The 18,159-nt window shown below is 40.2% G+C and overlaps 1 protein-coding gene across 1 annotated transcript; it reads left to right on the forward strand.

Moving 5' to 3' along the window:
• Nucleotides 1–1,250: 1,250 nt before the first annotated feature.
• Nucleotides 1,251–14,335, forward strand: prkaa2 (protein kinase, AMP-activated, alpha 2 catalytic subunit). Its single transcript, XM_083887904.1, has 10 exons — nucleotides 1,251–1,394; nucleotides 2,664–2,805; nucleotides 4,110–4,203; nucleotides 4,898–5,042; nucleotides 6,093–6,180; nucleotides 9,082–9,306; nucleotides 9,443–9,605; nucleotides 9,751–10,089; nucleotides 10,166–10,292; nucleotides 11,159–14,335. The coding sequence occupies exons 1-10, from the start codon at nucleotides 1,295–1,297 to the stop codon at nucleotides 11,407–11,409; spliced, it is 1,674 nt and encodes a 557-aa protein (XP_083744030.1). The 5' UTR covers nucleotides 1,251–1,294; the 3' UTR covers nucleotides 11,410–14,335.
• Nucleotides 14,336–18,159: the final 3,824 nt, after the last annotated feature.

The following is an 18,159-nucleotide window of genomic DNA, read 5'->3' on the forward strand; positions in this document are numbered from 1 at the left end:
TTCCCAAAAATGGGAACATTTTGGATGACATAGTATAGTATGACGTTTTTGTCAAGTTTTGGACCAAAAAATGTTTTTCAAAAAAATTGTCAGATTTTGGACAACATAGTTTAGTATGACGTTTTTGGCGAATTTTGGACCAACAATTTTTTTTTCACAGATAATATCAAATTTTGGACAACATAGTATAGTATGACATTTTTGTTAAAAAAAAAAAAAAAAATTATATCTTTTTATTTCTCAAAAGAAAATCATTCGAATAACATTTTTGTCAATTATTAGACCAAAATGTTTTATTTAAAAAATTTTTTTTAGACCAAAATCTTTTTTTCAAAAAAAAATTCAAATTTTGGACGACAGTATAGTAATGACATTTTTGTCAAATTTTGGACCAACATTTTTTTCCCCAAAAAATTGTCACATTTTGGACGGCATAGTATAGTATGACGTTTCTGTCAAATAAATTCTTATGACATACTGAAGTATGACACTCTATATTGCACATTCTTATAACCTTTGTTTATACTGTACATTTAAGCAGCTCAGTGCTCTGTGATGTTTGGATTATGGAGAGAAGTGAAGCTCACCTCGCAGCAGTATGGTTTCAAGACCAGAAGGAGAAGTGTGACTATATGTGTCGGGAGAAGACTTGAGAAGTACGTGAGGCTGGTGCAGGACATGTATGAGGACAGTGAGACAGTGGTGAGGTGGGCAGTTGGAGGAACAGATGGATATGAGGTGGAGGTGGGATTTGCAATTGTAATGGGCAGGTTGACAAATTAGGTCTGGCAGGAGTCTCTGTGGACTATGTTCTTTGCAGATGATATTTTAAGAGGTATGTACTGGGGAGAAGAGGAATGCAAGTTCGGAGGCGCAACATAGAATGTTTATCTGGTCAAAGGGCAAAAGTGCAGGTGCATGTCCATGCTCCGAAATATCCCAAACTGGACCTTTAATGTTGAAAAATAATAAAATAATAGTGGAAATGATGTATTAAAGTCAAATGGAACATACATATATGTATATATGTAGTATATGCACATTTTATTCCATGTTGGGAAGGTTTTTTACATTTTAAAATTATCCGGCCTTCAGAACAGTTATTAATGTTATTCTTTTCCACTATTCCCCGTCAACAGAGAGCATTATCACTTCGATGGCGGATCCCTCTCCTCCCTCTCTTCCCTCCACCTCCCGGCAGAGAAGCGATGTGCCCCGCCCCTCCGAGCGCTCACCAGCGGGCAGGCAACAAACGCACCTCAGCGAGCAAGCCCAGACGTCGGTCACGGAGAAGATGGCAGAGCGTCATCAACAGAAGCACGAAGGCAGGGTTAAGATCGGACATTACATCCTCGGCGACACACTAGGAGTGGGGACATTCGGGAAAGTGAAGAGTTAAGTCGTGTCATTGTCTCAGTGACCACATCTGATTTGAACGTATGTCCGTTTCAGCTGAAGTAAAGTCTCCCTCGCTCAGCAGAGGCTGTGTTGAACTTGCCGGCGGTCATTGCGCAGTTTGCGCAGCGAGATGCTCTAACGGAGGAAGTAGACGGGATTTAAAGCGTAAATGTGTTCCGGGAATACGGCCGCTTGAAAGTCAAATTCTTCTACCGAAACCTACAATTTTGCACTAGCGAGCAGCAAGTGTACACTCACACTGTTATTATTATTATTATTATCGTGTAACTTTATACCGTGAAGGGTTTAATGTTGCGACTGTTGTCTTTGCCCTGTGTTTATGGTAAAGGGCATATGTGAAGCACAGAGCTTCGTAGAATGCCAGCATGTGTCAATGTGTTTAACGTTAATTTAAACGTTTATAAACGTTGTAGCTAGCTAGTTATATTAGCCCACAGATAAACAGTGTATTAAGTGCCATCAATTCAGAGTCGTTAAGTTATATTAGAGCAGCATTTTCCAGGACATTAATCCAGTTTACTTAGCTAGTTTTCGTCCACTGTGCTTGACCTTGTGAGCTTTTAAGTCAATGTTCGCACTCCTCCGTTATTATGTTCGACAGAGAGAGATAATTCGTGTCTATTAAGGGCGTACATTTACATCTCTAAGTTCGAAAGAATAAATCCGTCTTAGACAAGCAGCTACTGTCAGTGGCCAACTCTAATTTATATGTTGGTATTTATTTAAACTTTATTTTACCAGGAAGTCACATTGAGATGAATATACCTTTTACAAGAGACAATAAGCCCAGACAGGGTCAGTTAGCAGCATTATGTTTACACTTAGACATCCACGTTGACAACAGCAAACATCAGGAAACAATAGTTTAAAATATAGATTCAAATAGATGAAGATGAAGAACAAAGTCCAGGTCAGCAATACCATTTATTCACTGCTAATGCTGAATTTTAATCTTTGAGATTATAGCTAATGTCGGAAATGAAGTGTGTTTCATGTGAGTGACTAGAAAAGACTGTGTTGCATGTAACATATAGTCCTAGTTATTTATTTTTTGAAGTTTTACAAGGTCTTTCCAGGACATAAGATTTTTGTATGTACATTTTACTTTAAAATATGTATTCTTAACATGTGACATGTTTTTTATAACGTGACAGTATTTTGAGATGCATACAAGCATGCATGTGTTGTTGTTTTGTGTGTGTGTGTGGTGTGTCTGCTTCATATCTGTGTTCCCATGTTTGCAGTTGGAGAGCACCAGCTGACAGGGCATAAAGTGGCTGTGAAGATCCTAAACAGACAGAAGATCCGTAGTCTCGATGTCGTGGGCAAGATCAAACGAGAGATCCAGAATCTCAAACTGTTCAGACACCCACACATCATCAAGCTGTGAGTGGACCTGCTATTCAATTTCGAGTTTTGGCAGACTGGTCAAACTGCATAGACAGATGATTCTTATATGAGGAGCTGTTGAATTGGCTATATGCATGGTCACGTCCTGGTTTTTAATAAGCCATCTCCCCTATTTCCGGCAAGGTGTAAGCCACTGGTGCAGAGATGTTCTACAGTCAGTGTCTGTAGAAGTTACCAATAGTATTTAAGTAGGGGTGTCACAATTCTCCAAATCCTGGATTAAATTAGAATTTTGATCTTTTCTTTCTGTCTTTTAACACAGCTGGTTCTGCCATTGTTATACTTGTCTTGTTTAGTCTAGTCCTTAGATTTTTAAAATTCCCATTTGTGTCCCATGAGTGATATAATGTCCACCATTTGTTTTCAATGCTTTTATTTTCATGGAAGTTGTAAGTGACAGTCCTTGCATACAGTCAGTCCACGGTTGGCCTTATGTGTTCCCTGTTGTGTTGTGGCATGTAGCAATGCACTCTAACACACTCTGCTTGAAACTAGATAAAGAAATCTCAGTAGATTAGGGAACACATATTCACCATTTACTAGGTGCTTACTAACATAATATGTTAGTAAGCACCTAGTAAATGGTGAATATGTGTTCCCTAATCTAAAGTGTTACCCAAATCTCTTCTCTCCAATACATTTATCCAGTTTACATGATAGAAGAAGCTGAAATTCCCACATGGTTAAATCTTGGCATTTCTTGTGTTTTTCTTTGACCCTTTCTTCCTTTTTATTTCTATCTCACAGGCCTATCTCTCTCCTATCTCTGTCCATGTATTTCCCCCTCAACAATCCTTGTGTTATTTTTAGGTCAGGGTAAATAGTAGTCCACCACCACACTGTTAAGTATGGCAGATATGTGAGCTCTCTGGTCCTGAGCTGCAGAGCTGTGGACTACCATGTCACAGACTTACATTCATAAAACATGGACATGGTGTTTACTTCAGCCATAAGGGCAGAACTGACAAATAGATAAAGTGTAGGACAATCTGTCCCTGTTTGTGTGGTGTTTATTTATGTGTCCCCCAGATCCAGTAATGTTGTGATAAACCAAGCTAGAGGAATGAACTAGACTGTGATGAAAAATTAATCTCCCATGAGCAAGCATTCATGAGATGACATCCCTGCATTTTTATGTAGCTAATCACTTTGACAGTGATGGCACTCTCAGCACCCATACGTCACCGAGCCTAACTTCACTGTGCATTTGTTTAATGTGAAAGCTGTGGAAATGGGCCTCAGTAAGTCCACTTCAATACAAACTTATTTTTGTGTTTTAGGTACCAGGTGATAAGTACACCCACAGATTTCTTCATGGTTATGGAGTATGTGTCAGGAGGTGAGCTGTTTGACTACATCTGCAAACATGGACGGGTAAGACCTATGTGATATATGAGACTGCCCATCTGTCACTCCCAGGTGCACTTATTTCCAGCAGGCTGTACACTGAGAGGTATACAGTTTGAAGTCTTTAAGCTTTTCATGACAGTTGTATCCTGAAATGAACAGAAAAGAGCTTTATACAACAAGTACTATCCTAAACAAAACATCCACATTTGAGATGAGAAAAAAAATCAGGGAGATAGCTTCCTGTAAATAATTAAAAATTAAAGTCAAGCTGTGTTTCACCAGTTAAATGTCTTTACTGTGAAGATGCAGCAGTAGGAGTTGAAAGGTTTGGTTGTTTACAATAGATACAGTACTTACCGTACTGTGCTTTGAGAGTGATTCACAATATAGTCCAGAGGCATCTAAATGATGTCTTCAAGCACAAGGTTTAATTTGTTTGATTTAATGAACATAAATACACAGATATTATATTAACGATCCTACTTAATTTATATCTAAGCCCTGGGTCATTGAAACCTCATAACCAACTCTAAACTGTATACATTTGTTTTGAACAGCACATTCATTTGCTGCTCTGTCCACATCTCTGCCGTAGATTAGGTTCTTTGTATTTTCTCTCTCACATATTCATATCATATTACACACTGTCATGTAAAAAAAAAAAAGCCTGGTTAATTTTACGTCCAGTCATATCTGTTGTTCATTTTGTATTTTTCAGGTGGAAGACACCGAAGCTCGCCGTCTTTTCCAGCAGATAATCTCAGCTGTAGACTACTGCCACAGGCACATGGTGGTCCACAGAGACCTCAAACCCGAGAACGTCCTGTTGGACGCCAGCAGGAATGCCAAGATTGCAGACTTTGGTAAGATTCCCAGCATCTGATAAAAAAAAAAGCAATGCACAATGGGGGTTGCAGTGAGGTACTGAACCATAAGGGACAATTATATTGCACACCAGAATCATATGCATTTCCGTTAAATTTGTTATGAAGTTCTGGGCCGTCTTCCAGCTCAAACAATCAACTGGCAAGACTCCCAGCAAGCACAGTTATTGTTAGGAGGGAGCTGATGATTGTTAAGGAATTTTAATCAGAGAAAAAGCAGAAGATAATGAAGATGTAGGGACAACAATAATCAGAGATAGAGTTTGTGGAAATTAAAGTAACTGGACTGTTTGTGTCACATCCCAATTATACACAGAAAGTGTTAAATTACCTTCAAGCACTTACTTTGATGAGAATGAATTTCCTTCCTTCCTATTGGTTTCTCATTCAAGCGCACTTGTTCAGAGCGTGTGCCTCATGGTGAAAGAGAAACACATTTTCAGGAACACACGAGGGTCCTTGCACTCAGCAGGGTATGTGGGGGGGAGAGACATCCCTTAGCAACGGCAAGGTCTCATATCAAGCCTGGCAGGAAACCTTGAGGCCCAGTGTCATCCGATAGGGAAGGAATCGTTGGGGTGCGGCAGGAGCGTACAGCGGGAGAAGTGTTTTGGCTGTGAGCAACAGATGCTGGTGAGCAGAGAGGGAGGGAGTGTTACAGGGAACAGGGATAAACAATAAAGAGAAGGTCAGCAAATCACACAGCATCTGGTGTTCAGCGTTTGGCTGTGGCTCTGGCAGACACACACACACACAGAGAGGGGCTCATTCAATTAGATGAGCTTTGTGTTCAGAGCTTAAGAGTCTTGGCATATATAGTAGGATAAACATATCAGCATTGTCCACTGTGTATTACTCTTAGCTTCCTCCCTGTGGTGGGATGTGCTCAGTTTAGCCTATGTTTACAAAAGGATCAATAACAAAAACATGATAATGGAGGATTGTTTCTTTAGTGCATATTACGGTCAGGGTGAAGACAAATGTGTTAATGTGTGTATTTGGCTAATATATCATGTGATTGGCCAACAGGTTTGTCAAACATGATGTCAGATGGGGAGTTTCTGAGGACAAGCTGTGGCTCACCAAACTATGCTGCTCCAGAGGTCATCTCAGGAAGGTGCGTGTGTGGGTGTAGTACATGTGTGTAATCACTAGGGCTGTCAATAGGTTACATTTTGAAATTGAAAGAGTAATCGTTCAATCGTGCTTTTAAAGGGACACTGCGTAGTATTTATTGGTTTATATAACCCAAAATCCACTTTTTTATACATATTATGTGCTCCTGCATTGTCTAGTGGCTGTATAATAGTTTTTGTTTCATTGACGTAGTGTTTCAAAAAGTCATGTAAAATAACATGGTCACGGGCCGCTGTTGCTTTGCCACCGTTAGCAGGGAGACGCCATGTTTCTAGTGGAGCCTGTATACACAAACCCGAGAGAGCAAATCAAGCGTCGCTTTACTTGTAGCAGAAGTCCCGCCTCCACTGACAGAGCAGATACGATATACAAAAGACACACTTATACATCTGAATAAATACTAGAACCTCATCTGCCTACACGGAGAAAGACGACGAGGACGACATTTGACCGGCTCAGGATACCGTGTCGCTCAGGGAAGGGAGGGGGTGAGCAGAGGAGCAGTTTGTTGTTGTAAATTTCAGCCTCTCATCTAAATGTCACTATAAACTACTTACTTCACCTTTAAGATCCACCTGAGAATGTCCTTAGAAACTCAGACATTCACATTTGTCATGATAAAGTGAGAGAGAGAAAAAGGCACTGTCAGCCGAGCAGGGCAGGTGTACAAATGGAAGCATGCAGGCAGCTGTATTTGTAAGCAGTTAATGTCTCTAGTAATCATTGAATAACCATTAAGTAACAGCAAACTAATGCATCTAGTAATCATTCACTATATGGTGATCATGTTATCTGAATGAGCATTAATAAACAATTAATTTAGATCTTAATTAATCGTTGATTACTGCTGTGCTGTGTATGTCATCAGATAGCCCTTACCTAACCTGATGAAAAGTATTACTTCACATTAGTAACCTGACCTAACCCTTAATAAGAGCCTCATAAGCATGAATTAACAATAGTTAACCATTACTGAATGCGCATTGGACCCTTATTGTAAAGTCTAAACATGTATCCCTTAAGAAACGCATAACGGTGGTAAATAAGCATTACTTAACCACTATTAGTTGAAGAAAATCACATAAAGCATTTTACACATTTTATTTAAAACAGATATTTACATCCCTTGCTCAGAGGGGAACTTTGAGCAAACATGAACATCTGATATCTTATTTAGTTAAGAACATGGAACAAAAATAATATGGTCAGGGGGCCTCCATCTACCCAATCTGTAAGTGAGGCCCCCCTTTATATGTAATGTCCTCAACAACATGTCCACCAATTGTGGTTAAGTAATGCTTATTTACCACCGTTATGCGTTTCTTAAGGGAAACATGTTTACACTTAAGTGTCCAAAAAGCATTCAGTTATGGTTAACTATTATTAATTGATGCTTATGAGGCACTTATTAAGGGTTAGGCCAGAAGGTAGAAACTAATATTACCAAAAAAAAAGGAAAGCTTGACAACACCACCCTGGGAATTATTCTCAGACACAAGGCACACAGGTTTGTGGTTACTTAGAGGGCATGAGACGTGGTTCCAAGGTCTGGTTAAAATACTTTTATTACATATTCATCAGTTCCAAAATATCAATAAAACTCATTCATACAAACATAAAAGGAAGAAAAAAAACTAATCAGTGCTGAGGCCAAAGTGGTTGGATGAAGGCTAGTGCAGGGGGAGTGATCCACCAAAGGAAAACAACAAAATCACTGTGCACAGAAGAAAACCACAGCAAGACAAGATGAGAGGATGCCACAACCAGGTCACCAGCACCACCGGCCTACAGCAACCGAAAAGGGAGAACAACAAATTAGTGGGGTTTGTACACACACGAAAAAAGAAAACTCAGGCTTAAAAAACTAGAATAATGGGCAGGTCACAGGTTTAAACAACCAACATAACAAAATAGGAAGTTAAAGAAAACAAAACTCATTATCTAGACCTAATTTACAAAATAAATCCCTGAATTAACTGGATTAACAAAATGGAAACATAAGAAAAATCCAGGTTCAACCCAGACAAAGCAGCAGCTGCCCAATGAGGTGGTAACAGTGACACCTAATCAAGAATAACATTAGCATCGGTACACTAAAAATTACACTAAAATTAATGCGGTTGCGTTTTACAATATATCTACATATCTTTTTAGCAGCAACCGACAGTCATGAGAGGGAGGGGGGGGGATAAGGGAGGAAGGGAAAGGGGGCTCCAGGCAGCCGCCAGCATTTACCTGTGACTACGTTAGCATTAGCCACCTATTAGCATAACACAGAGAGAGATGACACTTACCACCGCCAAAACAACCACAGCAGCGCACACAGGGAGCACAGAGCAGCACACAACCAGTCGCCCTACAAGACAACGCAAACGCATTGAGCACAATGACCAAACGAAACGACCAGCGAGGTGAAAGCAGCGTGCGGACATACCTGTCGGGAACGCGACCTCTGACCCGGAAGTGACAAAGGTCAGGTGACGACGGGAGCACAGAGGAAGAACTCGTACTGGGGCTACTTGCTTTTGTGCCGGCTCACCTCAATGATTAGCGCCGCTGGTGAAGAACGGAAACCATAGCAACCAATGTAAACAAAAAAGTGAGGGGGAAATAAGAAAAAAAAACAAAAAAAAACATTAAGACCTAAATGTATTATTTATTAATGCTCATAAATGTAACATGTTGACCATATAGTGAATGATTACTTTATGCATTAGTTTGCTATTACTTAATGCTTATCCAATCCAAATAAGCACCATTAGTAAATGAGTACTAGAGACATTATTAACGGCTTACTAATATATTAACTAATGTGAGTCAAAGAGCTACACATCATATTTAAGGGTTTGTTCCTTGTCTCATTCTCTCTTCTCTCTGTCAGGCTCTATGCAGGTCCAGAGGTGGACATCTGGAGCTGTGGTGTGATCCTGTACGCTCTGCTGTGTGGTACTCTGCCCTTTGACGATGAACACGTCCCTACGCTGTTTAAGAAGATCAGAGGAGGCGTCTTCTACATCCCGGAGTACCTGAACCGCTCTGTGGCTTCACTGCTGATGTTCATGCTACAGGTTGACCCCTTGAAGAGAGCCACCATCAGAGACATCCGGTATAGACTATTTTTGATCATTTGTACAGGTTTATTATTATGTGTTTGGTTCTTTTCATTTTTTTCATTACATAATAGCAAATAAAGGACAAAGCAGTTATATTTTGCATTGACTGATGTTACTGTCCTCTGTCAGAGAGCACGAGTGGTTTAAACAGGACCTTCCAGGCTACCTCTTCCCTGAAGACCCTTCATATGATGCCACAGTCCTGGATGAGGAGGCCGTTAGAGAAGTGTGTGAGAAGTTTGAATGCACCGAGTCGGAGGTCGTTTCCAGCCTTTACAGTGGGGATCCACAGGTATGTAACCACACATTCACAATCTCAAGGAACACAGCATTAGATTATTCTGAGTCATTGTAGGTTTCACAAATGTGATGGTTTGTCCCTAGCTTCAGTCATTTATCATTCTTCTGAAATTCCTCTCCTTCTCCTGCCCTTCCAGGATCAGCTAGCAGTGGCCTACCACCTTATCATTGACAACCGGCGCATCATGACCCAGGCCAATGAGTTCTACTTGGCCTCCAGTCCTCCCCAGGGTTCTTTCATAGAAGAAGGTATGGCACTTCCTCCTGGAGTCAAACCCCACCCAGAGAGGATGCCACCGCTCCTGGCTGATAGCCCCAAGTCTCGCTGTCCTCTGGATGCTCTGAACACCACCCGGCCCAAACCTCTGACTGTGAAGAAGGCCAAGTGGCACCTGGGTATCAGGAGTCAGAGTCGACCCTATGATATCATGGCTGAAGTGTACAGGGCCATGAGACAACTCAACTTTGACTGGAAGGTGAAAGGATTTGTCTTACACATGCATATTTTATTTTCTTCATATGAACTAGATCTCCTGGTATTTTACGTTGTAGGTCGTGAACCCATACCATCTGCGAGTGCGAAGGAAGAATCCAGTGACAGGAAACCTGGTGAAAATGAGCCTTCAGCTGTATCAGGTGGACAGCAGATCCTACCTCCTGGACTTCAAGAGCATTGATGGTTAGTGATGGACAAATGAATTATGACGTACAAAATCGATCTGAATATAGAACTTGTAGATGCTTGAAATCCTTGGGAATGCTTGACTTGTAATGTTGTGCTGTCCACGTTGAAAAGTGCTTGATTTTGGATAGTGCTCCAAAATGCTTGAAGGTATTTCTTTCACAACAAACGGCTCTCTGACTAAACAATTCGTTTATTAGATGGAGAAATAAAATAAGTTGGAGCGCATAAAATGTAAACTAAAGGATATAAACGCTCTCTACTCTCTGTGGCTTCCCCCCTTCTTATTTGTTTCTTTATACACTTTATGTACAAGCTGTTCACCGTCGTCAGTGTAGTAACCTCCTATCTAGTCAGTTCTGGCTGCTTCAGAAACATGTCAACTGAAAATGATGGCCTCAGTAAAGCAAGCCCCTTGTCGTGAGTCTTATTCCAGGACCATGTGAACCTAATAATCAAATGAGTTTATTTATTTTAAAGACACTATACACTTCTGCCAAATTAACCCACTTAAATATTGACCAGTAGCAGCCATTAAAAGAATTTAAAGAATTTTTTTCAAGATCAACGTTAGAGCTAAACAGAAAATGAGAATCCTCATAAACACGGCAAATTAAGTAACAGGGATAACAGGTGAAACAAAACTGAAACAGGCATAACAGTTTACATAACTACTAGGCTTAAATCTAAAAAAATTTAATCCACAGTCGACCTTGTTGCCACGCTTTACTGGTGCTAATATCCCACTAAACGTTTGTGTTATCCTCTTAACCTTTTGTTTATCTACCTTTGATCTTTGTCACCGTTTTGCTGAAAGAGCTCCAACATTGAATGCTGATTCAAATTTTCCTCCAAATCCCCAGATGACATTATGGAGGCCATGGGTTTTAAATCAGGTTCGTCCACTCCCCAGAGGTCAGGCTCCACAGCCGGTCTCCTCAGACCCAGACTGAGCATCGACTCTGTGAGTCCAGCCGTTGATCTGCCTCAGCTCAGCTCTTCTCTCCCAGGATCCCTGTCCGGTAGTGCACCTCTCCTCACCCCACGGCAGGGATCGCACACCATGGACTTTTTTGAAATGTGTGCCAGTCTGATCACCACACTGGCACGCTGAGGCCTGACGACCCCCCTCTGTTGCTGTAGTAATCTAGATGTCAGCTGGGTTTTTAGGCCGTTTAGGGAGTGTGGATTTTTGTGGTGACGTTCTTTATCTTCTTTTTTTTCTTCTCCATCTTTGCGAAAGAGAGAGAGAGAAGTAGTGTTCTGCTCAGCTGGAGAAGAGGGAAAGACAAGGGAGATGAATCAGTTTATTTCACGTTTCGACACAGTCCTCAGGTGATAGTCTCGCGTTGGGCCTGAACCTGGACGTCATCTCTGTGACAGAGTGATAGGTCAAAGTTCACAGCCACTCCTCCAACAAAAAAAACCTCAATCTGTTATCAACTGCTGCAAAATCATCATCACCACCATAACACCCAGCACAACGTGATTAGTTCAAGTTAACATCGTGTCAGTGGGAATATTTCATTTTAGGTTTTATATGATATGGTTTTTAAAGAAACAGTTTTTTGTTATAATGTATATTATATTTATATTGTATCATAGTACATAGAGGTTGACAGAGGTATACCAAAAAAAACTTTATACATCAAAAAGATTATTATTTAAATATTAGATCCATATTTATTTTTTAGAGATACTTTTTTTGCCACTCTACTTATACTGTATTATTTAAGCACTGCAAAACAAAGATATTTATCCTGATTTGGAGTAGATAGTAGATTATAAACCTCGAGAGACAGCAGGATAAGCTGCTAAATATGCTAAATGGTACTGACTGTGTGCTGCATTTAGTGCCGACGACAGATACACACCATCTCATAGAAGCCTTCATCATCTTAGTGTGTTTCAAATGTGGTTGTCCTTTCACAACTGGTAATTTGCCTCGCACTTATATATGAAAAGAATATAACGATAGAAAATAAGCAAGTAGACGTGTGACATCAGCATATTTCTGCCCTGTAGGAATAATAGCTTATGTTTTATCTGATCAACAAAATCCTTCCATATATTCATTTAATTTAAAAAAGAGCAGAAAGCAACCAAATCGAAAGCAAATGAAATGAATCTGTTTTTGTGATTTGCGGTGATAAACAAACGAGTTGGCTTGCTTTCTGTTTATTCTGTGTATGAATAAATATTGAGGTGGTGATAATACAGTGGGAGATATAGAGGACGATGATGATGAATCCACATGGATTGGTGTTTATCTGCTGCAGAACAATATAAGCCAGAGAAACTATTCTCTCGTTGCCTTAAAGAATGAAACAGTGTTTCTGTGCATATGTACCTGTATATGGAGAGTGTGTACATGACCCTGTGTTTGTGTTTGTGTGTGTTGAGAGATCAACAGTGTTGTTACTACAAAGTGTGGGAAAAACAGAGAGATAAGAATCAGAACTCGTAGTTTGGTGTCGTGCAGTTGTTGGAGCAGTTTTCTGTGTGTGCCACTATCTTCTTGTTTAGCTGTTGCACTTTCACGCTCGTTGCTGAGGTCAGCAGTTTGCAAATGTGTGGTTTATTGCATTGCACACCTTTGGCGTGGGTTCTCATACAGTACTGTACTGTACCTGTCGTTTGTGGTTATTCGTGCTGATGAAAGCCACGGTTTTATTTCTTTTATTAATGTCCTGCATTAGTCTTGTCAGTCATACCAAAGCAGTATTTTGTATTGCTGCCGTTACTGGATTCCCCCCCCCCCATAATCTTTTCTAAAGTGGAGCGCTGCTCATCTGTTTTTGTCGCAATTTCACTAAAACCTCATATCAGCTCCTAACCCACATAACAATACATAGCAAATTGTCTGTACATGTAATATAATACTTCTTATTACATTACATTACATTTCAGGGTTTACAGCCTGTGTGTCAACTCTAAATGCAGTTTCTTCATATATATTGTGCTGCAGAGTCTCAAGCATGAGGTTTATTTTGAGCACACACTTCCTCACTTTTATGGCTCCATCGACATGATTTTCATGCAGGTGATAAAAGAGGTTTTTTGTCAGGGACCAGTCAGCTGTTTAATTTGTTAAAGTAAGCTTTTCTGGTCCTTTTGTAACCAAACAATCTCCACGTGACCTTATTTTGAGATATTGTAGCTTGTTCTTTTTGTTTTGTCTGCTCCACTCCACATACACTTTAAATACACATGGGTTTTTCATGGTTTTGTTTGCATCATCACACAATATATACTGTCTATTGTCATATTGCACAGCACATCATAAAGGCTTTTGGTTGAAACTCTGAATGCCACAGTATTTGTTCATCTGCTGAAACCCTGTGTCACGTTGTCTTCTATCATCACTGATTACATTCTGATGTTAGAGGGAGAAAAACTCTGCTCCCTGCTGGAAGATACGTGCAACTGCACACACACAAACCATCTCTGAACACAAAGCCATGTTCCCTTGTTCAAGAGACTTCTATAATACACTCTGTTCCTGTGTCTTAATAACATTGTCCTCTGTTTAGTGAGCTGCTTTTGTCACATTGGGATCATTGTTCATTCACTGCTGTTATCAGTCAGTGAAGCGCAGCCATGGTTCTGATTTAAAAACTCCTCTGACATAACTATTCTACATGTACTGTCAGTGAAAACTACTGTAGCGCTTGAACCATTACAGCTGTATGCAACTATCAGTGGCACGCTCGTCATAGAAACTCTGTGTTAAGAGCTGTAAACACATGCCAGAGGCGCCTAATCAAAGTCATAATTTCTGTGTTGTACCAAAGTGAATATTTTCCTCTGTGCATCTGTGGTGGGTTCTAATGGTGAGTGTAGCCTTAAACACCATAGTGTACTGTATGTGTGTGGGTGCAAACCGGTTATTGCACATGTATGATGTGTGTGTGTGTGTAAGAGAGAGAGTGTGTGATTATGACCATATCTCACTGTCTGATTGAGGTTTGGATTTCTCTTGTAATGCACTGCATGATGTTGCTGTTATGAGTTGCACTTTAATGAGTATTTATTGAAGAAAAAAAACACAATAAACAAATCTATAAAGCAAGTTGTGTCTGTGTGTCTGTCTGTCTGTAACAGGCATATCTCGCTGACCGTCAGATCGCCCTAAGAATTTGGATATGGGTTGAGCATGGCCCGATGGTGTGCGTCCTTGATTTTCAAATTTTTGGGAGGAATTTTTGTTGATTTATCACGCTACACCAGGCAGGCAGCGGCTCATCAGCAGCAGCTGCGCTGTCTAGAGCGGGGAGGTGGGCGTGAAGAGGCTGTCCTCACTGTGGGTGAGACATTTTCACACGGTTCACCGCAGAACATGGTGTTATACTGAAACGACAAAGTCGGTGTTCATTCACCAATACGTAAGCATATATTTATTTTGTATTAGCATGCTACTATTTTGTGGCTAACTTGGTGAACCTGTTTCCAAAGGTAAGCTAGCGAGGCTACGATTAGCATTAGCTTAGGGCTAACATAATACAAACACTGCAAACTCATTAGGCACAACGCAAATGTTTTAATTTTCGATAGCATTAGCATAGCTAGATGTTGTGACTGTCGGCCAATCGTAGCCTCGCTAGCTTACCTTTGGAAACAGGTTCGCCAGGTTAGCCGCAAAATAGTAGCATGCTAATGCAAAATTAAATATGTGCTCGGGCCACTGGCATGGCTGACAGGCACAACATCTAGCTACGCTAATGCTATTGCGTTGTGCCTAATGAGGTTGCACAGTGTTTGTATTATGTTAGCCTTTACGTTCCTCCATCATGCATTACCATTACTGAAAAATTGCATTTTTTTTACTCTTAACATTAGTTCTATTTGTAAATTTTATACAGAAATAAGGACATTTATTGGTAACAAAGTGCACTGGCGATAAGCAGCGTTAACAGACACTGAGGTTTGTGCACTTTGTTCAATATTAAACCTCCGTACAATTTGTCATAAAGCAACAGAGGTGAGTTATTAAAGGTTAGTGTGGTTAGTGATTTCATACCCATGTCTGTCATGGAGAGTGTCCTGCTGTGGCTCCTGCAGAGGGAAAGAAAAGATGTCGATAAGAGACAAGATATTCGTCTCAAGAACACAAAAGCACAAAAAAAGATCACTACAGTCACTGCATGTCCATATCTAACTAGAATACTTTAAAATTTAAAAAGAATCATTTCCATCGCTGTGAATTCAGGCTGACGTCAACTTACACAGAGGAATATGGATCTGCAGTGTCAGCGATGGGGGAGAGATTTTCCTCATCATCAGCGGTTCACTCTTCACTGTCATCTGTGACTGAACACATCAACATCAAACTGCTGCTGCTGAATATATCAAATACTTGTAATTCACTGCATGATGCTTTCATGATTTGCAATTTAATGAATATTTATTGAAGAAAAAACACAATAAACAAACATGTAAAAAGGAAATTGCATTTTTTTTCCACTTAACATTAGTTCTATTTGTAAATTTTATACATCTTTTCACACACAGATAAACACACATCTGTCACAGACAATTGCGTTTGTCTTTTTCTGGCCAGATGTCAGCAAGAGTATTTTACCATGAACATGACCTCGGGTGATCATCACCGCTTTACTTCCTCCTCTCTTTGTAATACTTATTGTCCATTAACGTGAGGGAAAGTCCTAAAAAAACACAGCATAAAAGTCATAAAAGTGACACCTGCCACACATCGGCTCCATAAAAGGCAAGGAACAAAAGTGAAGTTGCAGATGATGTTTCCCTGTAGAGGTGCAGCTATGACCGGTCCTTAGCAACTGCTGCACAATATTATGCTCGCCTGTTTCAGCTTCCACTCCGTTTGTTTATTTGTACACCAATGCAATACTTTTTTATTTGAAGTAGTTACATAAACATTTCCATATACTCCACAGTGTTCACAAAGTGAGAAATTAGAATAACAAAGTTGAGAAAAGGTTCATGTAGACAATAATTAAAACATTTGACTCAAAAACAGACTTAATCTTAGATGCATATGCAGTTAATGGCTTTTACTGCTATTTACTTCACAATAAACTGGTAATATGTGAGCAGGATACTTCTCTATGAAGAGTACAATCTGTATTCACACATGTAACTCCAAGTCTAAACTGGATTATTATTTGACCCAGAGGAACAACCAGGTGGAAGAAGTACTACGAAAGTTGGATAAAAAAAAAATGTTATTTTACAAGCTTTTTTTATTACAGGAGACCTCTATTACATGCAACTAAATGTCCTTACATGAAAAAAAACACCAAATCTGACACAAAATACACTCCTATTAACACCACTTTGAAAAGGCTTTCTAGTATTTGCATATGTAACTTTTCCAAGAGGAGCCTCCCAGGTCACAGTTAGTCAGGATACCTGTGTGCATCTGCAAGAAGCTTGTACGTCCTTCTTCAGGATCCACGCTGATCCTTGCACCGATAATGTCAGACTGTCCCTCAGTGGCCTCACACTGAGAACCTCCATGATGAGAAACAACACAGAAATAGATCCCTCTCTTCCTGAGAGACCATTTTCTGAGAAAATCCAAATTTTCCTGTTCCTCTTGTAGCTCATCGTACTGATGCATAAACGTGGTTATCAGATAAATAAAGTCATAGTCGAGAGGATGAAGTTACTGTCACAGTTAAGAGTGTCCGACATGGGTCATGGCACGAAGACAAAGATGAATCCTGTGTCTTCTGTCCTGGCTGCTCTTTGTTGTCCTGAGACAAAAGAGATCAAGTCAACATGTGAATTCCACTGTGATTAATCGTTACTGCGTGTGCAAGTGATTCATCCTCACCTCGTTTTGTGATAATTACTCTGCGCCAAAGTCAGCGTACAGATCAGGAGGAGGTAAGATGATCATGTTAGGATTATCAAAATCCATGCTCTGTGTTTCACTAATGCCAGGCCTGTGGGAAACACACAAACAAAGTGAATATACCACCATCAGGACGTCCTTAAAGGGGTCATATTATACCCTATTTCTCCAAGTTAACCTAGCTCCCTGGTGTCCTAATGAACATGTCTGTGACATGCTTTGGTCAAAATACCATAAGGATGAAGCACCACAGCAGTTCAATCACCCTGTCAAAACAGCCCTGTTCACAACGCTCGGTTTAGTAGTATCTCTTTAGGTCCACCTTAAAACAAAGTACAAAACTTAAGGGACAGGAAATGACATCAGCCACAGAGGCTACTGGGAGCTAACAGCAGTTAGCATATGGAAAAGTGATCATTTGCAGGCTCTAGCAGGCACATTGCTGTCATATATAACATGTATCCACTGGACAGATAAATCCTCTGAGGCTGGAAGTTTGTGTAGAACTCTGTGCTGCACTGTGGAGCCAATAATAGTACTTTTTCGTGGACTTCTGGTTTTCGGACACTGTTGCCCTCACCAGCACTCTCGCATGTTTTACGCACAAAGCGGCGCTCCACAAGACAACAATTCCAGGAATTTAGCGCATTGTGACGTCCCAGTGAGTGGGGAAGTCAACATTGTGTGTTTTATCTCCTGTACTTAGACTGAGAAGGACCACAAAAACATGAGTGAGTCATCTTTTTTGACATCTCCAGAGTCCCAAATATAAAGATTTAAATGATTAAACAGTTGATTTTGCATAATATGGGACCTTTGAAACTGGTAATAAGAGGTCAGAAGTCATCGTCCAGTTTAACTTCCTGGTAGAACAGGAGTGGTATTTGTTTGTATTTCTTTGTCTGTTGTCTTACAACTACTTACAGGTGAGCTGTCTCCTCTTCCTTCACATGCACAGGACCTGGAATGGAACCACACAGTATTTTAAAAGTGATATGAATTCACACACACACACACACACACACA

This window comes from Microchirus variegatus, assembly GCF_963457635.1.
Source record: "Microchirus variegatus genome assembly, chromosome: 4".
NCBI classification, from domain to species: domain Eukaryota; kingdom Metazoa; phylum Chordata; class Actinopteri; order Pleuronectiformes; family Soleidae; genus Microchirus; species Microchirus variegatus.

Coding starts and splice junctions, on each gene's coding strand:
- prkaa2 (XM_083887904.1), top strand. CDS start 1,295: ATGGCAGAGCGTCATCAACAGAAGCACGAAGGCAGGGTTAAGATCGGA. Junction 4,204..4,897: donor ACATCTGCAAACATGGACGG/GTAAGACCTATG, acceptor TGTATTTTTCAG/GTGGAAGACACCGAAGCTCG. Junction 5,043..6,092: donor TGCCAAGATTGCAGACTTTG/GTAAGATTCCCA, acceptor ATTGGCCAACAG/GTTTGTCAAACATGATGTCA.